Source organism: Salvia hispanica, chromosome 5, assembly GCF_023119035.1.
Source record: "Salvia hispanica cultivar TCC Black 2014 chromosome 5, UniMelb_Shisp_WGS_1.0, whole genome shotgun sequence".
Classification (NCBI taxonomy): domain Eukaryota; kingdom Viridiplantae; phylum Streptophyta; class Magnoliopsida; order Lamiales; family Lamiaceae; genus Salvia; species Salvia hispanica.
Genome location: NC_062969.1, coordinates 40,753,042 through 40,776,279, shown reverse-complemented (window position 1 = coordinate 40,776,279; position 23,238 = coordinate 40,753,042). Strand labels below are relative to the sequence as shown.

General features: G+C 40.0%; 4 protein-coding genes across 5 annotated transcripts; 2 read left to right on the top strand and 2 right to left on the bottom strand.

Moving 5' to 3' along the window:
• Window positions 1-1,088: 1,088 nt before the first annotated feature.
• On the bottom strand, window positions 1,089-5,708 carry LOC125188998 (beta-adaptin-like protein A). Its single transcript, XM_048086157.1, has 11 exons — window positions 5,476-5,708; window positions 4,518-5,034; window positions 4,162-4,286; window positions 3,881-4,079; window positions 3,523-3,751; window positions 3,245-3,411; window positions 2,916-3,125; window positions 2,532-2,642; window positions 2,289-2,465; window positions 1,725-2,168; window positions 1,089-1,506 (listed from the first exon to the last, which is right to left on the bottom strand). The coding sequence occupies exons 1-11, from the start codon at window positions 5,526-5,528 to the stop codon at window positions 1,216-1,218; spliced, it is 2,523 nt and encodes an 840-aa protein (XP_047942114.1). The 5' UTR covers window positions 5,529-5,708; the 3' UTR covers window positions 1,089-1,215.
• Window positions 5,709-9,317: 3,609 nt separating this feature from the next.
• LOC125188571 (protein ALTERED PHOSPHATE STARVATION RESPONSE 1-like) lies at window positions 9,318-12,890 on the top strand. 2 transcript variants are annotated; one of them, XM_048085505.1, is made up of 5 exons: window positions 9,318-9,516; window positions 9,859-10,872; window positions 11,298-11,473; window positions 11,604-11,827; window positions 11,927-12,890. In XM_048085505.1, exons 2-5 carry the CDS (start codon window positions 9,894-9,896, stop codon window positions 12,732-12,734), a joined length of 2,187 nt encoding a protein of 728 aa, XP_047941462.1. In that variant the 5' UTR covers window positions 9,318-9,516; window positions 9,859-9,893; the 3' UTR covers window positions 12,735-12,890. The 2 variants fall into 2 exon arrangements, with proteins under 2 accessions (XP_047941462.1, XP_047941460.1); XM_048085503.1 differs by having other exon boundaries at window positions 9,804-10,872.
• Window positions 12,891-13,498: 608 nt separating this feature from the next.
• On the top strand, window positions 13,499-18,985 carry LOC125188570 (transcription factor MYB3R-1-like). The gene is made up of 12 exons (XM_048085502.1): window positions 13,499-13,725; window positions 14,206-14,413; window positions 14,574-14,628; window positions 14,741-14,798; window positions 15,053-15,147; window positions 15,256-15,359; window positions 15,460-15,588; window positions 15,710-17,375; window positions 17,583-17,911; window positions 17,987-18,104; window positions 18,168-18,359; window positions 18,542-18,985. The coding sequence occupies exons 2-12, from the start codon at window positions 14,331-14,333 to the stop codon at window positions 18,659-18,661; spliced, it is 2,949 nt and encodes a 982-aa protein (XP_047941459.1). The 5' UTR covers window positions 13,499-13,725; window positions 14,206-14,330; the 3' UTR covers window positions 18,662-18,985.
• A 191-nt stretch (window positions 18,986-19,176) lies between these two features.
• Window positions 19,177-22,850, bottom strand: LOC125188572 (aspartate aminotransferase, cytoplasmic-like). Its single transcript, XM_048085506.1, has 12 exons — window positions 22,599-22,850; window positions 22,041-22,112; window positions 21,912-21,973; window positions 21,748-21,831; window positions 21,392-21,491; window positions 21,179-21,299; window positions 20,575-20,738; window positions 20,353-20,490; window positions 20,140-20,261; window positions 19,880-19,974; window positions 19,667-19,787; window positions 19,177-19,444 (listed from the first exon to the last, which is right to left on the bottom strand). The coding sequence occupies exons 1-12, from the start codon at window positions 22,785-22,787 to the stop codon at window positions 19,360-19,362; spliced, it is 1,353 nt and encodes a 450-aa protein (XP_047941463.1). The 5' UTR covers window positions 22,788-22,850; the 3' UTR covers window positions 19,177-19,359.
• Window positions 22,851-23,238: the final 388 nt, after the last annotated feature.

Genomic DNA, 23,238 nt, shown 5'->3' with positions numbered 1-23,238 from the left:
TTGAGGCATCCCGCCTCTGCTCTCGACCACCCCGCGCGCCTCTTTCTTGAATTGAGGCATCCCGCCTCTGCTCTCGACCAACCCGCGCGCCTCTTTCTTGGATTGAGGCATCCCGCCTCTGCTCTCGACCACCCCGCGCGCCTCTTTCGTGGATTGAGGCATCCCGCCTCTGCTCTCGACCGGCCCGCGCGCCTCTTTCTTGGATTGAGGCATCCCGCCTCTGCTCTCGACCATCCCGCGCGCCTCTTTCTTGGATTGAGGCATCCCGCCTCTGCTCTCGACCATCCCGCGCGCCTCTTTCTTGGATTGAGGCATCCCGCCTCTGCTCTCGACCATCCCGCGCGCCTCTTTCTTGGATTGAGGCATCCCGCTTCTGCTCTCGACCACCCCGCACGCCTCTTTCTTGAATTGAGGCATCCCGCCTCTGCTCTCGACCAACCCGAGCGCCGCTTTCTTGGATTGAGGCATCCCGCCTCTGCTCTCGACCACCCCGCGCGCCTCTTTCTTGAATTGAGGCATCCCGCCTCTGCTCTCGACCGGCCCGCGCGCCTCTTTCTTGGAATGAGGCATCCCGCCTCTGCTCTCGACCGGCCCGCGCGCCTCTTTCCACTTCGCGCGTCTGCGTCTGTTCTCGGCGGGCTCGAGCGCCTGCGTCGTCTGCTTCTTGCTGTTCTCGACGGGCTCGAGCGCCTGCGTCGTCTGCTTCCTGCGGGTGTTCTCGTCGGGCTCGAGCGCCTGCGTCATCTGTTTCTTGCTGTTCTCGGCGGGCTCGAGTGCCTGCGTCGTCTGCTTCCTGCGGGTGTTCTCGGCGGGCTCGAGCGCCTGCGTCGTCTGCTTCTTGCGGATGGCGCAGCCCTTCCGCCTCCAATTCAAAAAAGATTTCTGAGTTTTTTCTGTTTCTAGGCATTTTTAGTTTTTACGAGTTTGATCACTCTCAGTCTCTCACCAAAATCAAACTGAGATTTTTTTTTTACTAGAGGACTATTTATAAGCACACGTGATTTTTTACTGAGTTTACTATTTATAAGCACACGTGATTTTTTACTGAGTTTGATGCCTTCTCTAGTAATTTTTTTTTTTATCATTAGTAAATATGAATAATGTGTTGCCTTCAATTTAATTTCAATTCAATTACACAAATCAAATTTTACAAGACTTTATCCACTGTTCATCGATTTCCAGACAAAATTGAAACTAAAACCGTCAATGTAAAGTCTAAGCAGAACCGAATTTAGACAGTGCAGACTGGAACAGCTCGGAGAACGCCTGTGATGTCACCTGGTCATCGGTTTTGATCTTTAGTTGCACTTTACACGACGATGAGTTGATGACACACTCCACGAGATAAGCAGACGAACCCTCTGCCTTCTGTGCGAAGAAAAAGAACTTGAAATTCGGGGCTTGGCCGCCTGATGCTATGCAGTTGATGGAGTGGCCTTGCATATGCTGAGGGAGGGCTTGAGGATTCGTCATTCCCGCCACTCCTTGTGGATCTATAGAGGTTTCCTGAACGAAATACAGCAAAAGGGCGTCGTCTAAGATCCTCAAGTAGTAAAAACAGCAATTGGATATTCTTAAGGAAAGTAACAAGAGAAGATGCTCATGGGTTGCTCGTTTCAAGTCCGTGTTGAGCATTACTTGTGCCCGGGCTGTCATTTTTTGATTTAAACCTTTTAATGATAACAAGCTTATTAGGAAATAGACAACTATGGAAGTTCATAAACCTGTGATAAAGATACTGGTAGTTGGCGCCATTTCTGCTGAAATGCATTCGGGTCTATGGCAGCTTTGGCGTTAAGCAGCAACGCAGGAGGAGCAGAACTGGGTGTGGCTGGCATTCCAAGACCGAGTAGATCGTCAATGGCAAAGCCAGAAGGTGGATGTAGTGTAGATGGTTGGTCTATCGATACAAGGTCAAAGTGGCCCTGAGAAGCACCAGCTGTCGTCGAGGCATCGTAGGAAGGGGCACTATATACAGAACCATTGTTTCCATAACCATGACTCTCTTCCTTCTCAGAAGTACCCAATAACAAGTCCTTGTCATTTGCCTCGACTCTCTGAGCAGCAACTGCACCATCTGAGGGCTCGGTGCCAATAGATAGAGTACCGAGTTCCTCTGAGAAACCAAATGGGCCTCTGTGTTCCTTGTCAGTGAACATGTAGGATGGCTGAAAAATATGTCCCTTCATTAGTTAATATGAACTGGCTCGATACATGCTAAATCTATGTGTATATACACGAATTGATAATGTAAGAAGCATTTGGGCATTGACTCAAACCAGAAATACCTTTTGGTACACAACAGATAGACTGTTGAATTCATCGAAGATGCGATCTTTCATTTCACTACTTTGTGTATCTGCAAAGACTGAAACAGCTTGTTTTGGAGGGTTTACTATGCGCTCAGCAACAGAAACATCATACTTTAGAAGCCTATAGTACAATAGCGCTCGATCGTGAACATCCTGCAGTTAACGAGGATTTAGCAAGCATTACAGCATCAACAAAAGGATTGTAAGCTTGAGTTTGACCTGATGAAAATCAGCAACACCAGCTGCTAGAGCATCCCCTAGTGCCTTTTGAGTCTCTGGTGCTCTTCTCAAGAAGCACTTCATTACTGCTGTAAGAAGATGTAGACGAACCTGCGTATATCGTATAAAAGTTAATTACTAGAACATAAGCTAAGAACTATGAATTCGCCCATTACCGCCAAGCAAATTAATCTCTGATTGCATTTAGATTTTTTCTTAGTTTTGTCCTAAAAGCATAAGTTATGGAGTATTTCATTTTCAGGATGACATCTGTAGCTACAGTTTATACTAGAAATAAGAACCTAAAAGCAACGTTTGAAGCAGGCAATATTTAGGAACTAAATGAAAAAATTACGACAAAAGCAGAAAGTGATTTCCAGTAACCTCGGCAGAGTTCTCCTCGTCCCAGTTCTCAACAAGGCCCTCCAGAATATAAGGACTATCTTGCATATCTTGAGCATATTCTCCGAGCATCCAAATGAGAGCAGCTTTGGCTTTTGGTTCCTGAACATTTTTACTACTGATATTCCCAACAACTGCTATGCAGTCGTGGCTCCACTGCGGATATTTTCTAAGCAGGTCTTTAACAAGAACCTAGAAACAGAACATGTTTACCACAAGCTTCTCCATGGTGACGTAATTCAAGGAATTGGCTATGGTACATCTCAAGATTGGCACACCGGTGTAGCCTATAAAAGAAACTAGATACTTACAAGAGTTTCAGCAGTCACATGCTCCTTTTCCATTTCCAAGAACTGGAGCAGTCGGTCAACTATGGCATTCACATCATATTGTTGCAAAGCAATTTTACCCACAGCTCGAATTGATTCCCTTGCCATTGGAATATCAACATTGGCAACATATTCACAAAGTTCGGTCACTGGAATAGAACCAAAGGTTGGCGATGAGCAGTGACTAGAGTATATAGGGAAAACCGACTATGTTAAATTTCATAGCAAAGGCTTATGCATGCATACAGAATGAAATTCACCTATCTCATACGTATTGCTCTCATTTGCCACAGCAGTTAACATATCAAGCTTTAACTTTTTGACATAAAACGGTTCATTATACTGGCAGTAGAAGTGCTTGTAGTCCGAAGAGAAAATGTATGGCGCACGCATCACAAGTAAATGAAGGTGGCTAAGGACTGCATACGATTGTTCGGGACTTCCTGAGCTTACCAAAGTGAGCAGAGGAGCTTTAATTCGCTCATAGACCTGCAGGATGTATCAGCAGTTTTGTATCAGACGATATTAATAAAACTTTACATATGAGGTACAGAAAGTCATGCTAATGTTCACCAATATTCATGAAGCTATGGATAATAATATATATCGATAAAGTACCTGTTGGTGAACATCGGTCATGGACAGCGTCATATGCAAAAAGACCTTAATAGTGGCCAAGACGACTGCACCATTTGCATGTTGAAGTCTATCTTCAAGAAGATTCATAATGTCAAAGATTTCTTCACTATCCACAGGGACATACTTAGAAACCAACTCTAAGACAATACACTGGGCCCATTCACTGAACTCTTTCATCCTGCATCCGTAGGAAGCCAAGTTAGGGCGTTTTACATGATAGATAAATGATTTCAAGATAGAAAACTTCTCACACTCGATACCTATTTAAAAAGTAATATACAACTGGCTTGCTAAGCAACATTTCTCTCTCTCTTGCTGCTTCCTCGGATGTGCTTGCTTCGAGACTCCAGATCTCTTGCAGCGAAGTTAAACAGTTTGCAACAACCTGTTTAAACAAGTACAAAATTAGAGGTAGATGGCAGGTATGCTGAAATCGTCTGTCCAATGACTTATACTAGCCAGCATCCGAGCCAAGCTCAACTTTTGTGTAAGAAGTCATACATTTTGTTATGTCGTGCAATCAACAATCTTTATAATGAGATGTGATATTTTAAGGTTAAAGGTAACATCTATAACTAAGGATCAAGGTAATGGAATTAAGGGTGCATAGCCTGACCTGTGCATCTTTGTCTTTGAGCATTAATTGCTTCAACAGAGGCGGAAAATCAGCATCCAAGCATGTTGACGCCGATAGGTGGTACAGCTTGAGCACTCCGACAGCTGCAACCATCCTCACATAGCTATTCCCGTCTTTTAGCCCATTACCCAATGGCCCCACCAAGTACTCCACCAAATTCGCCACACCAAGTGAACACAAACTCCTCAGAGCCAACCCCCGAATCATGGGGTCCTCATCCTTGCAATCCCTTTGAAGAAAGTTAATAGTCAAAAGTGCAAGATCCGGATTGTGCTTTGCGTAGTTCCCAACATACAAATAACACATCTTTTTCAGCACAATGTCAGAGGTAGCCGAGCACATCACCATTTCACTAAAAACTGATGATACATCGATCCCAATAGTCATGTACGATATAACCTTCTTGAACAACTCTCTCTTCGTGTCATCGGTTCCAGGAGCTCGGCTACCTGCCAACTGCCGTAGCTGCGTTTTAAGATCCGAAACCTCTCCCTTTCTGATTAAAGCAGATAACAGGAATCAGAGGAACTGCTATTTACTCTTCAATTTAATCCAGCAAAAGACTATTTACTCTTCATTTCAATTCAGCAAAAATTAATTCCCCAATAATCACAATTCCCTCCCTAAAACACACACTCACACACACACATAAAAGAGCCACATAAGACCTCTAAAAACAAAAATGGCGCTTAATCTAGCTGTGAGCATGACCTATTCACATTAAATGATACAGCAATCAAACATCTCAAAATTTACCGATAGTCAGAAAAAAATAACTCATGAATCAATTAGTTTTTCACTTCACTTCTTCTTTTCCAAAACGAATGGATCAAAATGAAGCATTTTTCATATAATTACACAGACCATTCCCCAATAATAATAATCAACGCACTAATTCACACTCTCAGCACTATAAATCATGGAATCAGGAGATTACCCGGACGGCTGCGATGGAGAAGGGGATCGATGAGATTGAGCTGGAGGTGCCATGGATGATTCAGATTTCTTCAAATTCACGTCGCAATTCGCCCTATTCTGAGATTTAGGTAAGACTCACTGCGATTTGAGTAGAAAAACTAGATCTTGTTGAATCGGAAGAGTGATAGTTTGATCTCTGTCTTCTTTGTATTTTTATTTATTTTTTATTTATTTTTCAATATACGGACGCAGTGTTCCAAAAATTTTTGATCCGTCATAAAAATTTAATCTGTCTCCTAATTTCAATAAATCAATAATGCATAAATTTCTTAATTATTTAGATATTCCTGGTATCTAAATACCTTAATACATCGTCTAACTTGGAGTGTGATGAAATGAAAACGCTAAATATTGTACAAACTCAAAACTATAATCTGGATCATTGAAAAATGTTAACAGATTATAAAAAAAACATCAATAGAAAAAATGTCAAAACAGAATTTCAATGGTAGTCAACGATTGATGTTGTGTTGATATTGTTTTAACATTAAAATCTTAAAATTTTATACTGTGTTAATATTGTATTGAAACTGTTTTGAAACTTTGTTGAAGAGATTTGAGTTTGTACAATATATAAGTTTGCATTTTATCACTACCCAACTTGTCGAAGTCAAATTAATGGCTTTGTGTTCTATTTTCTTGCCGCCCAAATTAGTTGATTCATAATAATACTTTGTTTTATCTTATACTAATACTCATTTTACTCTTTTCTGCTTTAATCTATCCTCTATATTATTATATCTCATCTATACATATATAAAATTTTGAATATATATAAATTTTAGGAATAATTATAAATATTACTCAATAAGTTATGTTTATAATTTATGTAGCCAAGTGAAATGTTAATGTCATTAAATACTAGTCAAATGAAGGATGTTAATGCCATTAATTTGGTATAACTATAAATTAATATCCACTAAACTATTAATTAATGTCGGCTAAAAGTATCTGAATCATTTAGCTATTTTTTTTGAACAATATGTCATTTGCCATAATTTATAAAGGAGACGGCCACAAAATTGGCTTATGGAATCGATTACGCTGGTGCAGGACAAGAAAGGTGCAGGAGATGATAACTGGTGATGAAGAAGGGAACCCGAGCTAGATGGAGGCGGATAAAAGATGTTGGGAAAAAGGATAAGGTAGAGATGTATTGGAGTATAAGGAGAAGTCGGAGGGTAATGTTTTAATATGAATAAGTTACTATACCTAATAAATTGTTTTTTAGCGATACATTTTTAATTAGTTGACCCAATTATATAGGTGAAGGGTTTACATGATTATTTTTTTATGAGACATATGATATAACAAATTCTTATGGATTTATGTGATGACTAGGATTAATGTGATGAAGTTATTATTTAATTTAATAAATTACTTCCTCCGTCCGCCATTAAATGTTTCATATTTGACCGACACGGGTTTTAAGAAATTGTTTGACTTTATGAGTAAAGTGGGTAGAAAAGTTGGTGGAATGTGAGACTCACTATTATATATTGGTTTTGTAATAAAATGTGAATGAAATGAGATAGTGGAATGTAGGGTACACTTACCAATTATGGTAAAAGTGAAATGAGACATTTATTGGCAGACGGACGAAAAAGGAAAAATGAGACATTTAATAGCGGACAGACGGAGTAGATCTTTGAAATTGATAAAATATGAAGGTAGATTATATTTATTATATTTTTCTATGACAATGGCTTCCATATTTTGAACATTATAAATTGTATATTAATAATTTCATAGTGATGGTGTTAGACATTAAATTTGACTATGTATTGTTTAAATAAGATTGTTCTTTTTATATCAAAAAACGTTTTAATCAATATATGTTTTTTTTGTTGTTTTAATATAATTTTAAGTATTATACCTATTGAATTTAGAAAAAATGTTTTGTCAACTGAGTCTTCTTATTTTAGTATTTTTATTGCACAGAATGTGTTCAAATAAATAATAAGCCTGATTTTTGTAATTAAAATTTGAAGATAATTTATAATAGAAATATTTAGGAATAAAATAGAATATATAAGAAAAAAGTAGAGAATTCTAGAAGAGAAAAAAGTAGGATGAAAACTTTAGAACAAATACATATGCAGTCTATATATATGCCTATTGTAAATATTTTGTAGATGTTAAGTTTTTCGCAAGTTTAGTTTTTTAGTTTCAAATTCGAGTGATGATAAAGTGATATATTAAATTAGTTTGCGTAAAATTAATTGAACCGTGTATCGCACGGGAGTAGATACTAGTTTAACTTCATAGCAAATTTTTTTCTTAATTCATAATACCAGATGAAATGTATCTTATAAATCGGGATAAAGAATATATAAAAATTATCGAAGTAGTATACTCGAAAAGTGCGTAATGTTGTTTTTGTTATCTTTTGTGTTTGGATATATATTCAATAAGCCATTTCCTGAAAATTATGACACAAATATTAAAATTATTTCCTTTCAGTTCAAAATTATGTTTTTTCAGTTGACCATTTTATTTTTGATAAATATTAGTGCGTTTTTTTTGTTTCATTAATCTTTAATTATTTAAAGTATGAGACTTTAAATTACGCAAAAGGCCCATGTGTATTCGCACCCCATTCCAAATGGGCTAAATCAAATGGGCCTATCTGAATTTAATTCAAGTAATTAAATTTGTCCGCTAAAAACAATTAAGTTACCAATGCCATTATATAACTCAAAAAAATTATTCTCCTAATCACATAATGATAAATTTATTTTCAATCTTGCGCATCATTCCACTTTGGCAAATCTTTATAATCTATTGTATAATCTCTCAATCTGTGTGATAAAATTCCCATATTCCTTTTAAAATATTTAAATTACCATAATCTAACTAAAACAATAATTCCCATATCATTTCACTTTGCCAGATCTATTATAATCCCTAAATGTGTGAAAAGGGCATAAAAATTTTGATGCAATGAGAAAAACAAAGGTTTTAATTCTATAACCAGACATTATATATGTTTTAGCTAAATGAGATGAACAAATCATTATATGCAATTTGTTGGAAGAATCATTAAATTTGGTAAATACTAGTAAGTCACACAAGTTTTAATAATAGTTAATTAAATCATAACTTTCACAATGTCCTTAATTGTCTCATGTCGAATGTATCAGATATTTCCGTATCTTATTTTTATTACTTGGCGATGACGTGCATTACAAACAAGGTGCTCCCGTCTACTTGGTAATACTATATCTCCAAAAAAGTATTATTTTCATACAGATAATGACGATGTATTGATCTCATTATTTATTTAAGTTCTTTTTACCTCACACAACGAACTACACTTTCTCAAAAATAACTATACTATTTTTTCTTAATGACATACACAATTTGCTCTAATTCAACAATTGAACAAATTGTGAAATTTATAATTAAAACACAAATATTGTTAAAAGTTGAAAATTGGCAAATATTAGACTAAATTTAATACTCCTATTTTTTTCTAGCAATTTGCCTTGTTTTATATACCATGTGCAGCATTAATTATGACCTACTTCCACAATAGTAGAACAAAGAAATTGGGAAATGGGTGTAGAAATAAATATTTTCCCAAAAAGTCCAAAACGACGCCGCTCCACCTCGATTGTTGTGACCGTTACTCCTTCCCTCTTTTTTGAAAACCGCAGTAGCAATCGCACCCACACTCATTCTCAATAAATCGTGTAATCAACAAAACTCGAACCTTTAAATCGCTAGTCCATCCCTTCAAAAAGCACGCGACTGCAGGAACCGAACCGGAGACCATCCGGCCCATCTATCTCTCTCTGTGGCGCTTTGTACCTCTCGGGTGCAGTGTTGTCTCTCTGCAGAGAAATTTTGTCCGTTTCTCCTTTTTTCACATCACCGCAAAATCAAAAAGGAGAATTTTTTAATCATCCTTGTTTACGAATACAGATTTTCTTTTGTAGTGAGGAAATTTTCAACAATTTATGCTCGAATCTCGCTGGAGCTGCTGATTTATGCGCAGGTGAGGTGGTGCTTTGCACTTTGTGTGTGTGTTCCTTTTCAGACCCTTTTTTGGAACCCTTTTGCTTCGAGCGCTTTTTCGGAAAAAGTAGAAATCATGCTAGATTCATCTGTTTTTAGGAAAATGGAAGCATATTCTGTGTGATTCATGCTGTGATACGTGTGTGAGCATTTCCAATTGATGAATCTGTGTGTGGTGAAGTCACTGAAAAATTGTGTGTTTTTTTCAGAAAATGAACTGACTTTTTTTTTCTTTTTCTGATTTGTTCATTTGTTTCTTGTGTTTAGGTGTGATTTTAGGTTGAAATCCAGCTCGTGATTTTGTTATTCGGTAAATGTGAAGGCTCGGAAAAGCCCTAATTCGACTGAAGATCGAAAATGGGGTGTGCGCAATCGAAAATCGACAATGAGGAATCGGTTTCAAGGTGTAAGGAGAGGAGGAATTTGATGAAGGAGGCTGTTGTTGCGAGGAATGCCTTTGCCTCGGCGCATTCCGGCTACTCCGTCTCGCTTAAAGACACCGGCGCCGCCCTGAGCGACTTCGCCGGCGGAGAGGTCCCGCCGCCGCCGCTGGAAGCGGCGACGGCGGATCCCCCGGTTGTGGACCTGCCCCCGCCTCCCCCTCCGTCGGCGATGGGGTCGAACCTCCCGCCGCCTCCCCCGCCGCTGCCGAGCTTCTCTCCCATGCCGACGCCGCCGCTCCAACGGGCGGTGACTATGCCGGCATTGTCGGAGTCGGTTAGGAAGGGGAAGATGAAAGGGGTGGCTGTTCACGAGGACGATATCTACGAGGAGGACGAGGTGGAGGAAGAGGAGGACGAGGAGGATAGGTTTCGTAGGAGGAAGAAAGGGGTTGAGGAGGCTGAGGTCGAGACTCCGATAAGGCCGCCTCCTAACCCCTCCACGACTCCCTCGGAGATTAGAGGGATGGCGTGGGATTACTTCTTCATGGACAACACGCCCCACTCGAATTTGGACGAGGCTGTGGAAGGGGGCGATGGTGGCTATGGCGAGGAAATGAATGGGAATCTCGACCAGGCGTTTGAGAATGTGGCCGGAAATGATGAGTTCAAGACTCCGGAGAAGCAAGTGGGGTTCGAGGAGTTCAAGACGCCTGAGGAGACGCCAGCGTCCGTGCCAGCCCCGAAGTTTATGCACTCCAACACCGCGCCTCCTGCTGTTAGCAGAATCGTTATGGGTGGGAATGCGGCAGGAAATGATAATGGTGTGGATTTGTTGAAGGTTTTGAGTGAGATCGACGATCATTTCCTTAAAGCTTCCCAAAGCTCGCAAGCCGTTTCAAAGATGCTCGAGGCCACGAGGTTGCATTACCACTCGAATTTCGCTGATAATCGAGGTGATCATCTTTCTTAAATGTGCCTACAATGTGATTTGTTACCATTGTTCGATTTGAAACAGTCAATTACACGAACGTTGCATTTAACTATGAAAAATCTTGTAGGTAATATAGTAATTCTTTTAGCTGTTTGGTAAACTACTTTAAATGAAAACTATGCTAATTCTGTTTGAACCTATTGAATGTTCGAATTAACTACACGATAGTTATCAGTACGTTCAATTTGTTTTATGATTTTCGTATTTAACTATGTGTATGTCTGTTTCAAACTGCGATATTCAGTGTAATGAAGTAGGCTCTAGTAAAACATAAAACTAACTGTCAAGCTGGGAATAATTTGTTGTTTGGCATCTCATCATATTATGTCGTTTCTTTTCTGATTTTGGATACGGTTGTGGGCTTGTGGCTTTCTTTTCCGTTTGTAGGACACATCGACCATGCAGCTCGTGTCATGCAAGTTATTACTTGGAACAAATCCTTTAAGGGCGTGCCTAATGGCGAGGCAGCGAATGATAGCTTTGATCCAGATGATTACGAGACGCATGCCACTGTTTTGGACAAGTTGCTAGCTTGGGAGAAAAAGCTATACGAAGAAATAAAGGTTTGTCTTCAATCAAGAATTGAACCCCCTTCCCCTTTCACTTATGGATTATGAGAAATCTAAATAGTTCGTATTTCGTTGTTTGGGGAGTATTATTAGTCTTGAATTTCTGTTGTCTTGGCATGGGCAGGCGGGCGAGCTTATGAAACGTGAATATCAACGAAAAGTCGGCGTGCTGAATAAGCTAAAGAAACGCAATGCTAGTGCCGAGCAAGTAGAGAAGGCGAAAGCTGCTGTTAGCCATTTGCATACGCGATATATAGTTGACATGCAATCCTTGGATTCGACCGTCTCAGAAGTCAATGATATACGTGATAAGCAGTTGTTTCCGAAGCTCGTGTCGCTCGTTCAAGGGTGAGTCCCGGTGGTGCCTGGTATCTTCTGTTTTTTAATATGTGCCGTTTTTAAGTGATGTGGCGTCTCACGGTTGCACGATATATTGATTTCTTGAAGGATGACGACGATGTGGGAGTCTATGTGCATACATCATAACAGCCAGCTCGAGATTGTCACGGGCCTCAAATCCCTCGACATCTCGGGCGTCCTGATCGAGACGACCAAGCACCATCACGACCGGACGAAGCAGCTCGCGACTGTCCTCGAGCAATGGCACTCGCAGTTCGATAAGCTCGTGACGGGCCAGAGGCAGTACATCGGCGCGCTCAGCAGCTGGCTGAAGCTGAATCTCATCCCGATCGAGAGCAGCTTGAAGGAGAAAGTCTCGTCACCACCGAGAGCTCCAAACCCTCCGATCCAGCCGCTGCTCCGCGCGTGGCACGACTACCTCGAGAAGCTCCCCGACGAGGTGGCGAAGAGCGCCATCGCGTCGTTCGCCGCCGTGATCAAGACCATCATCCTCCACCAGGAAGAGGAGATGAAGCTGAAGGACAAGTACGATGAGACGAGACGGGAGTACATCCGGAAGAAGCAAGCCTTCGAGGAGTGGGTGCACAAGTACAGGAACCGCAGGACGCCCCCGGACGAGGGCGACGCCGAGAAGACCGGGGAGAGCGGGACGAAGGACCCGGTGACGGAGAGGCAGTTCGTGGTCGAGAGTTTGAAGAAGCGGATGGAGGAGGAGATGGAGGAGCATCAGAAGCATTGCATTCAGGTGCGGGAGAAGTCACTCGGAAGCCTCAAGATCCGGCTTCCGGAGATATTCCGAGCTCTCTCGGACTACGCCAATGCATGCTATGAGGCGTACGAGCAGCTGAGATTGCTCACAGCATCACAACATCCTAATCCAAATGCAGGAGCCTAATCTGTCTTTGTTTAACAAGAATGTTTACTGTAGAATCAGCCATGTTAAGGTGGATTTGATGTTTCTTTCGAGTTTTTTTTTTTTGCCTTTGGTTTTTGTGGGGAAGTGAACTTGTATACTTTCACCCCATTAATGCTAAGAGTTCTTTTCAAAACATTTTGGGGGATGGAGTCTTGGAGAGACAAAAAGTTTGTGATATATCGGGTCTCCGGGTCGGAGAAGGGGAACCACTCATTCTTAATACCAACAAGTCAAGCGTAAAATGGGACTCCAGTTCCCGTTCTCCTATAGCCGGGACATCTAGAATCTCAAAAATCCTTAGTTTGAACGGGATTCCAACTCAACACACTTGCCTTTGGTGACCCTTCGGATCAAGAATTGAGACCTCACAGTCTCTATAGCCAATAAGCTCTTTCTCTCATGTCTTTCTTCGTTGATGCTTCGATATTGTCCTAAGCTTAGAGAATCGCACCAATCGTCCGGTCTAGCGAGTAATGATCTTACTAGTCTTTGATTTGAATTACTGTGATGTATCAACTGAGCTCTGAGTTGTGTTTTATCGTCTTCTATTTATATTAATTGCCATCAATATATATACCAAACACTACCGTTGTGCTTAAATATTTGAACAACATACAAAACCATCGATCATGATTGCGCCACGTGGCAGATCCCTAGACGTTGATGGAAAAAAGTTGCTCGAATCAGTGTGAGAAAAACGCTTTCATACTTTCTGATTTTGAATTCTTTGGACCGTTTTTTAATTTCACTCTCTCTCTCTCTAAAACACACACTTCACGCACTCGTAATCGAAGAAAACACACTGGGCTGACTTGACACACTCTCTCTCTCTCCTTTTCCCAATTTTCACCGAGAATAAGCGGATCCTTCGTGTGCTTCTGGATTTATTGGATGCGTATGAAGCATCCGTTGGATCCGCGAGTGATCGGTTGGAATTTCGGTGTTTCTGCTGTTGGATTGAAATTCGTCGGTGAGTATTCAAATTTCATTTTCCGTTGTATGTTGCTTTTTGAATTAAATCAAGCTGGAGGACTTCTTAGAGTTCTTTGTTTTTCTGGATTTAGTTTCGGTATTGGTATGAGGAATACTGGAATAGCATGATTTTGGAACCCTAGCTATTATTCACTTTGAATCCTGTTTTGCTTCAGATTTTACTTTCTGGTAATTTTTTTATTTGAGTAGTTGCGCATCAATAACGAAATCAGATGTGTTGTTCGGAATTAGAGGATTCCAGCTTCAATGCAACCAAATATTTCAAAATTTCATTTCTAAGAGCTGAGAATTGGTTGTTTTTCCGATGAACAGTTCCATTCCATCACAGGAAAATGTAATTTCGTTTCAATTGTACACTTCTCACAGCTAGTTAGCTCAGCTAATATTTAGAAGGTGTAAAAATTTCTTAATTGTTACACATTCTGATTTCTCTCTTTTCTTCCTTCAATGTTCTTAGCTATTCCATCCTGGATTCAAGCAGCTCCTACCTTGCTGTAAGGTAGCTTATAATGATTTGTGGAAAAATATCTGAAGAAAATTGCCAACGAGTTGGAGGCATCTACGTATATTTGTCAGCCAAATATGGAAAGTGATAGAACAGGAAGCAATAATAACCCTTCAGACGTTGCAAAAAATGGTCTGCAACGATCTCGGCCTTCACATGGGTACTTGTTCTATATTTTCTTGATTTCCTTATGATTTGTATGTGCAACCAATTTCTGTTTCGGAGAAGTTGTGTGATCTGTAAACAAGTTCTGGTGGCTTGTACACAAGTACATAATAGTCTTTCGATGTATATGAGCTTTTTCCATGCTGTTTATACAGGAGAACTAGTGGCCCAACACGACGTTCGACGAAGGGACAATGGACTGCAGAAGAGGTTAAAAGGAATCTCCTGTAGTTGTATTTATTCAAGTCTATATGCACAGCAATATAACAGATTGAATAGGAATGTGTTGAGCAAAAGGCTGATATTTCAGTTTGTATTGCAGGATGAGGTATTGCGAATGGCTGTTCAACGCTTCAAAGGGAAAAATTGGAAAAAGATAGGTAAGAAAATGGGTTTAGGCCTTCGTGTAGTGTCACTGGAAGTGGGTACTATGGATCTAACCTCATAATCATACCTGTCATTTTCTTCTTAGTTTTTGCATTTTAGGAGTTATGTACTATAGATTGAACATGTTACATGAAGTTGGAATGATTTCTTATAATGTCCCGATTGTACATATGTTTAGATTTCTTAGAATAAATATTGTTGGTCAATTATTCAATATACTTTCTGTAAAATGCTATGATATATCCAGCGGAGTGTTTCAAGGACCGAACAGATGTTCAGTGCCTACATAGGTGGCAGAAAGTTCTTAATCCAGAGCTAGTTAAAGGTCCCTGGTCGAAAGAGGTTAGCTACTCTCGTAGTCGCCAATGGCTTTGATGTCTCACTCTCATGGTTTATTTCTGATATAGGGTTTACAGAACCCATTTAATTTTAATTTTGGCACATGATTAGGAGGATGAAGTAATAACTGAGTTGGTCAACAAATATGGTCCCAAAAAGTGGTCTACGATTGCAAATCATCTTCCTGGGCGTATAGGGAAGCAGTGTCGTGAAAGGTAACCTGCAGGAGCTTCTTTTATTTTTCTGGTCTATTAATGAATTCTCCATTTTGTGTTATTGGCATGCTTTATAAGTTGGTGTTACTCATTTTTTCAGGTGGCACAATCATCTTAATCCCAATATAAACAAGGAAGCTTGGACACAGGATGAGGAATTAACATTGATCCGTGCTCATCAAATTTATGGAAACAAATGGGCTGAGTTAACTAAGTTATTGCCTGGGAGGTACCTGAGCTTTTATTTGCTTTGTAGCTTTTATTAGCTCAATCACACACCAGTAAATTCTTTGTAAATTCTCCTGTCTGTTGCTCATTTTGAGTGTTTTTGTTGTTGTGTCTGCCACCAGAACCGACAACTCTATCAAAAACCATTGGAATAGTTCTGTCAAGAAGAAATTGGACATGTATTTAGCTTCAGGGTTACTTTCACAATTCCAAGATCAACCTCTTATGATTCCTCCTAATCAGTCAGAAGCTTCCTCCTCTTCAAAGGCACAACTATGCAGTGAAGAAGACAATAGTGTTGTTAGAGGCGGAACCGAAGCAGAGGAAGCTTCTGAATGCAGTCAAGGTTCTAACATTGCTAGTATGTCTCGACCAATTAGCAGCACAGCTGTACATCCCATAGGGGACTGCAGAATAACTGAAGAATCAAATTCAAGTCAGTATTCTGAAGATTATCGTCCTGCATTTCAAGAAGAAGCGTTTCCTATACCAGAAGCACCTTGTGAACTGAGCAACAAGTTTCTTGAGCATGATTTCTCTCTAGATTGGAGTTCCTTATCGGGGAAAGATTGGCAACTAAATCCTAATGAACTACCAGACATGTCTTTGCTAGATCTGGGGCAAGAGTCACCTGGAATGTTCGCCTTAACATCTTCAAGTGGCCAGAATACTAATCATGAAGAAGTATCCTTTCAGCAAGAGTCTCATATGCCATTAGGGACTTTTACTTCCATGGTAAACATGGCTGTAGATGCTGATACCCCAAATATGATCGCGACTTCAGATTGCAGGATGGTATACACACATACCTCTGAAGTTTTGAACTACATAGATACATTGCTCAATCATTCGTCAACGCTACAGTTTCCTGAAAATGAGTCGGTTGCTCCACAATCTTGTTATGCGCCTTCTGATATGCTGGGCGCTTCATTTTCTCAGTCTGTCCCCTTCCCTATGCAAGTTCCTGCAGCCGATGGTCAGCAAATGTTTGATACTGATCCAAATCAGTACAGTAGTTCACATGCAGATCAGGAACCAAATCCACCAAGTACACATGATGATTTTATATATACCTCGGAGTCCAGTCACTTGCAATGTGAAGATAATTCCGTCGAGGTAAAGGAAACACCAAAGCTAGTTTCAGCTAATGACTTTGTCTCAACATCATCAAATGATTCTCAGAGTTGTCCTTTAGTGGAAAATGATTCTGGAGCTTTATTCTACGAGCCCCCACGTTTTCCAAGCTTGGATATACCATTCTTCAGTTGTGATCTCATACAATCAGGTAGCGACATGCATCAAGAGTACAGCCCACTTGGCATCCGCCAACTGATGATATCTAACATGACCCCATTCAAACTGTGGGATTCACCATCCAGAGATGATAGCCCTGATGCAATTCTCAAAAGTGCTGCTAAAACTTTTACAGGCACGCCATCAATATTGAAGAAAAGACACCGTGACTTGGTGTCTCCTTTGTCTGAAAAGAGAGGTGAAAAGAAGCTTGAAGGTCCTAGAAACCATGAAGCATTTTCAAATATGACCAATGGTTTTCCCAGGTTAGAGTTTATGTTTGATGAATGCATAGACAAAAAAGGACAGCTGGTTTCACTATCGCCAGACAGAAGAAACTTTGAAGTGTCTTTTATGGAAAAAGAAAACGCAGCTTCTGCTTCTGAACTGGAGCCAAATGACCTCAACGGCAGTGATTGTTCGAACAGCATGACTGCAAAGATAGCTCCCACTGATCTCAGAACTAAGAATTTAGAAAGGGACTCGACTGAATCAGTGAGTACCATATTTTGTCTCCACTGGCATTAACGGGCTTCTTTTTGTACTACTGCCTTACTAAAATTAGTCATTTTCTCTACCGCATTGCTTTACCCATCATGAATATGATTATTCTCTGTAGATGTACTAATTGTAGCACTGCACGAGAATTTATCATGGGTTCCTTTTTGCAATTCTGATGTGTTATAATTTTGTTTCTGGCAGGCAAACGAGCCTTCTGGAGTCCTTCTTGAACACGATGTGAATGACCTGCTATTCTTTTCTCCGGAGCGTGTTATACTCAAGAATGATAGAACAGTTGGTATAAGTGCTAGAACTCTCGCAAAACAGTCTTCACGAAGATTAGATGCTGTGTCTAAACCTGGCGCCATTTTAACATCCTCGGACGCATGCTTTTCTTTCATTTGTTCTCCTCGGCTGGCTTCAAAGGACAGGACCAATTTGTTTATAACTACATCTCTGCAATCGTTGAGTCCTTCAGCGAAGAAAGTCGAGAGTTCTGGCAAAGGTTTAGCCAGTGAAAACAATAACATGTAAGAATATTATTATCAGTCCTGGTGTTCTTTGACATTTCTGACCCACTCGTATTCTCGATCCTTTGGTTGCAGATTTATTGAGTCAACACCGTATAAGAGGACTATGGATTCTCCTTCGGCTTGGAAGTCCCCATGGTTTATCAACGGCTTTGCTCCAGGCCCAAGAGTTGATACAGATATAACTATTGAGGTATTTGAAACATATATTGTTTGCTTTATTTGTTGCATTTATCTCATAGTGTGATTTTGGTAGGACATTGGCTATTTATTGAGCTCCCCGAGGGACGGAGGCTACGATGCCATCGGGTTAATGAAGCAATTAGGAGAGCAGACAGCCAGTGCGTTTGCTGACGCCCAGAAGGTTCTTGGAGATGAAACTCCGGAAACCATAATGAAGGGGAAATGTGTCACAAGCCTCAACGCAAGCGCTGCTTCAAGTTCCATGGTATGTGTTCAGTCATTCTCGAGTTTCTTTTCCCACACCAAAAATCGTCATTTTGGCTTCTAGTCGATTGTAGTCCGCATAGCTGTAAACGAGAAGATGCACTTTCTCTTAACTTTCTGGACATAAGAATATGAGCATGCTCTTTAACTCTTACTCTGGTGGTATAATCAATCCCATTGCAGACTGAGAGGCGTACGCTCGATTTCAGCGAATGCGGAACACCGGGAAAAGAATCTGCGAGATTTTCAAGCAGCACCAGTTTCTCAAGCCCATCTTCCTATCTGTTGAAGAGTTGCAGGTAGAAGAAGAGGCAAAGGCTTATTCATGCTTACAAACAGAGTAATCCTACTGTAATATAGATGTGTCGTAGTATAATTTATATTTTCATTTTTTATATTATTGGATACCATATATAACAAATGCCATATGTTAACGTAAAATGAATTTAAGAATTTATACAAAACCCTAAGCTTATTCCGTGTAGATGTTGTACACTATATAAATGTAGATGTTGTACACTATATAAATGGTCGACTTTATCCGATCGTTTGAGACTATTATTTGAAATTGTCTAGACCTTTAACGTTCCCGAAATTATGTACCATAACGCCATCATTTCGCACTTATATATTAACATTTCCATACACAACAATGACAAGACCTACGAATCACAGGTAGAACTCGAATGAGCAAAGCTCGTACCAAGCACAAACAATGTCACGAGGCAAATTTTTCTGCATCCGAATGTCTACATGGCCATTTATCTGAATGAGAAAAGGAGCGGACGCTGCTCACCTCGATCGCATACGCAACTCAATTGCAATAAAATAGATGACACGTTTCTAATAGATAAATGAAAAATATATATGATCTTGACACAACAAGATAGTACACGAACTTACGGCAAAGGAAGTTACTATCCATGGATTTTATTGTTTACATCACCGTTGAAATGAGAGGAAATAAGTTGGGATACAATCAAATATCCGGCCACCGAAGATCAAGCTGCTTTTGTTACAGCAGCATGTATTGCATCTGCGAGGTGTGGTACTGTCCTTGAACTCAGACCAGCCATGCTTATTCGACTGCACGATTTTACAACAGATATAAGCAGTTGTTCAATATTCCTTTTGACTTGCCTAGAGCTCAAACCGAGCCCTAAGTAATGATGATTGATAACCATGTGTTTTCTAGTTAAGACCACCTACTTGCACCTCATATTTCTTTGTATCTTCGTTTTTATAATCACGAGGGGATATGTGTATTAATTTGGAAGATTTAAGTTGATAAGAAATACTAGGATTTACCCATCAGATGTTAGGTAGATGTGGTATTCTTTGGTCATGAAGGCTACTTGCGCTGAGTTGAGTCCGGTGAAAGTGAACATCCCGATCTGCTTGATAATGTGACTCCAATCACCCGGTGTACCTGCCAATGTGAGATGCACAGTTGCTCAAAGCGAAGTAAACACATCTCAAGAAGATGTAGCAACCCAACATAGGGAAAAAGACTCGAAGTACCTCTACTACGTAATGCATCAAACAGTTGCTTGCGCATGTTGATAATACGGTCAGCCATGGCCTTCAGTTCAACTTCCCATTCTTGGAACATAGCTCTGCAAGGAGATGTTGATTAACTAAGATGGTTTATAAAGTCATAAATATGCTTATCTTTATCTCAGATTTTTTCTAAAGTTGAGTTTTTTTCTGAGATGTGTTTATTTTTCTAGAAAAAAACATAATTTAGCGTATTTCATGTACTACAAAGAAGTGCTCAACACCTGTCCTTGAGGATTTTTGCCACAATTGATGCTCCATGAATCGGAGGGTTTGAATACATGGGCCTAATAACTAATTTCAACTGGCTCTCCACCCTGCTTGCCACATCAGCAGACCTGCACACCTGTAAATTCAGAAAAACTCGAGCATTTCAGTGAGATATGTATGAGGTGGAACTAATACTTCTCTGATATTAATTTTTTTGCTTAACTTACCATGCTCAAGGCACCAACACGCTCCCCATACAGCCCCATGTTTTTGGCGTAACTTTGAGCCACAAGACATTCTCCCCCATCTCTTACAAACATCCGGATTGACTGTGCATCTGCATCCAGGTTTCCACTAGCAAAACCCTAAAATAAGAAATGATCTTGAAATCATTACATATACATCTGATACTTTAAGATGCCAAGGATTGTGAGCTACAGTTCAATTACCTGATAGGCGCTATCAAAGAAGGGTAACAATGCCTTCGATCTTATTAACTGTCTTATCTGCTCCCACTCTTGAGCAGTAGGGTCAACCCCAGTTGGGTTATGAGCACACGCATGGAGAAGCACAATTGCTCCAGAAGGAGCAGACCCAAGATCTTCCAACAAGCCTTGTTTTTGCCAAAAAAAATGCATTAAAGCTTTTCGTAGAAAGTCAAGATGGACTTGAAATATTTTACATTTGAGCGTAAAGCAAGTATTTCCTCCATCTTCCGACCACCATTAATATATGATAACTAGAATGCGCATGGATAAATATAGAAAGAAATTGACATGTAGTATGTTGGTGTGCTGAATGATATATGATGAATAGTACTTTAATATAACACTAAAACATGTATGTTGCTAATTATTGTTGGCATGACTTTTTTACTTTAAGCACAATATTTCCAGAGTGATCTCAAAAGAAATTGCCTCATACAAAGTGAACTCGAAATGCAACTACCTTAAGTACACCTAGTCTAAGAATATTTAGCATTGATGATAGAAATAATTGACCCTTCCTTTAACAAAACCTAGATCCCAAGCTTATACAGAACAAAGAACTAACCTTTGAAATTGAGTCCACGAGTAGCTGGATCATAGTAGCGGTATGTCTTTACTGCTAACCCAGCTAAACCAAATATTTTCACGTGGTTTCCCCATGTAGGCTGGGGGATATATATAGTATGCTGCAACACCAAATACAAATGTTTGTAACTGAATATTCACGTGAATACTGATGAAGAGGATAGAAAGATAGAAGCACGAGTTCGGGACTCACTTGATGATAATGCCTAGACAAAAATTCAGCTCCTACCCTCAGTGAGCCTGTACCAGACAAACACTGAACAGTAGTAACCCTGTTGTCTTGGATCGCAGGACTAAAAGTGAAAACAGTAACATAAATCAATATAGAATGAATAATGATACAAGAAACACCAGAGGTAGGTGAAATAAAGTTTGATACAAGAAACAAACTGCAACACATATGATAAAGCAGCATATCAAATACGTTGATCAGGCAAAACTGGAGAAGATAAATTGTGTTTCTAACTATATCATGTCTTCTCTAATATTCAGCAGGCCAACAATAAATCACTTTTTATAAGATCGGCACTAATGAACCGCAAACATTACCTGTCAGCACCAAGTATGAGCTTAGCACTCAATTTATTGAAGTCTGCCAATCCAACAATTGGAAGATACTCCTTCACTCGAGATCTGCAAATTAATCAGTGAAAAATACTAAAACCAATAGACCTCAATTTCCAAACACATCGGTAACAAGATAGGATGTGTACCTGTCATTCACTAGCATTTGCTCTGCTTTTCTCACAACATTTAAAACAAGAGGTTTTCCTTCCTGCCCAGAAGATTCAAAATTCAGCTGATAATGTTAATTTACTTATGCCTAAGTTCGAGACTTTTACCTCTGTCCTATATGCCCCAACTCCCAAATTCAACTTAACCGGGCTTGGATCTTTGTTGTAAGCAACAGTCACCTATTATCCATGAAAAGAGCTGATAAAATAAGATGACAGTTTCAATCTAAAACTTGAAGACAAGGAAATGAACCATAGAGTGATACAAGCTATGAATAATCTAAATGTGATGACTAATGTTAACATGCAATGCCAGAAACGATTGAGATTCTTCAGAATCAGAAAACATTGTTCGAGCGCGCAACTCATTCCAATCAAACACAAATGCATACGAGAAATCAATACTAACACCAATCCTCTCAATCATCCGTTACTCAATAAACGTATCAACATAGAGACAGAGCTAAGGTTTAATTCAGTTTCCTCAAGCTCAACTCTTCACTTTTCCACAGCTCATACTAAAAATACCTAACGCTTTCCCCAAATTCACCGAATCATGATAATTTTCAACACCGAACAGAGAACTCGATCACCACCTACTAAATAATTTGACAGCAGCTGAAAATCATAAATATGACAGCACAGAGAGAGAGAGCTAGAAATTACGCCGAGAATGGGGTCTTCTGGCGCCCGAACAACATGATCGAAGACGGAGATCCGAGCAGCGGCAGTCGGAGCGGCGGCGAGGCAGGGATCAGCGGCGTCGAGCGGCGATCCTTGCAGGTGGCGGACGAGAGCGCTGATCCTCCGATCAGCGGGAGACGGCGACGAGTGTGAATCATCCCCCCCGTGCATTTTAGCAGGTTTTGCTTAACGTGTTCGTTTCTTCTTTCTTAAATACGCGGGGATTGAAGCCAACCTCTTCGCTTTTATATTTGCGATCGTATGAGCTGTGACACGGTGCGGCGCGGGTGCATATTAAGGAATGAAAATGGTGCTGACGTGGCCGTGGATAGGGCCGATCAACAATTTGTTTGGCACGACAATCTAGGAGATAAGTAATGACACGGAAATGATTTTTACGAATAAATTCTCCTAATATTAATCCAAATTAGACAATATTGACTTTGTAACTATAAAGGTCGAGATTAGTTTTGTGATAAGAAATGTTAAGACTCAAAAATTAAAATTAATCGTTCTTTGAAATTAGTTTGATATAGGAAATGTCAAGATTTATAAATTACTAAGATTAATTAGATGATGAGGTAGTAGCCAAATTGGCACGCAAATTAATTCGTGAGATTTA

Bases quoted from the DNA above. Each gene is read 5' to 3' on its own strand.
- LOC125188998 (XM_048086157.1), bottom strand. From the start codon at position 5,528: ATGGCACCTCCAGCTCAATCTCATCGATCCCCTTCTCCATCGCAGCCG. The intron at 5,035-5,475 runs GTAATCTCCTGA...TGCTTTAATCAG, and splicing joins TCTCCATCGCAGCCGTCCGG to AAAGGGAGAGGTTTCGGATC. The intron at 2,169-2,288 runs GTATTTCTGGTT...CATATTTTTCAG, and splicing joins TATCTGTTGTGTACCAAAAG to CCATCCTACATGTTCACTGA.
- LOC125188571 (XM_048085505.1), top strand. From the start codon at position 9,894: ATGGGGTGTGCGCAATCGAAAATCGACAATGAGGAATCGGTTTCAAGG. The intron at 10,873-11,297 runs GTGATCATCTTT...TTCCGTTTGTAG, and splicing joins GAATTTCGCTGATAATCGAG to GACACATCGACCATGCAGCT. The intron at 11,828-11,926 runs GTGAGTCCCGGT...GATTTCTTGAAG, and splicing joins CTCGTGTCGCTCGTTCAAGG to GATGACGACGATGTGGGAGT.
- LOC125188570 (XM_048085502.1), top strand. From the start codon at position 14,331: ATGGAAAGTGATAGAACAGGAAGCAATAATAACCCTTCAGACGTTGCA. The intron at 14,629-14,740 runs GTTAAAAGGAAT...TTTGTATTGCAG, and splicing joins GACAATGGACTGCAGAAGAG to GATGAGGTATTGCGAATGGC. The intron at 15,148-15,255 runs GTTAGCTACTCT...GCACATGATTAG, and splicing joins AAGGTCCCTGGTCGAAAGAG to GAGGATGAAGTAATAACTGA.
- LOC125188572 (XM_048085506.1), bottom strand. From the start codon at position 22,787: ATGCACGGGGGGGATGATTCACACTCGTCGCCGTCTCCCGCTGATCGG. The intron at 21,832-21,911 runs GTACACATCCTA...ATTAATTTGCAG, and splicing joins CAAATGCTAGTGAATGACAG to ATCTCGAGTGAAGGAGTATC. The intron at 20,491-20,574 runs GTAATTGAACTG...TTCTTATTTTAG, and splicing joins TCTTTGATAGCGCCTATCAG to GGTTTTGCTAGTGGAAACCT.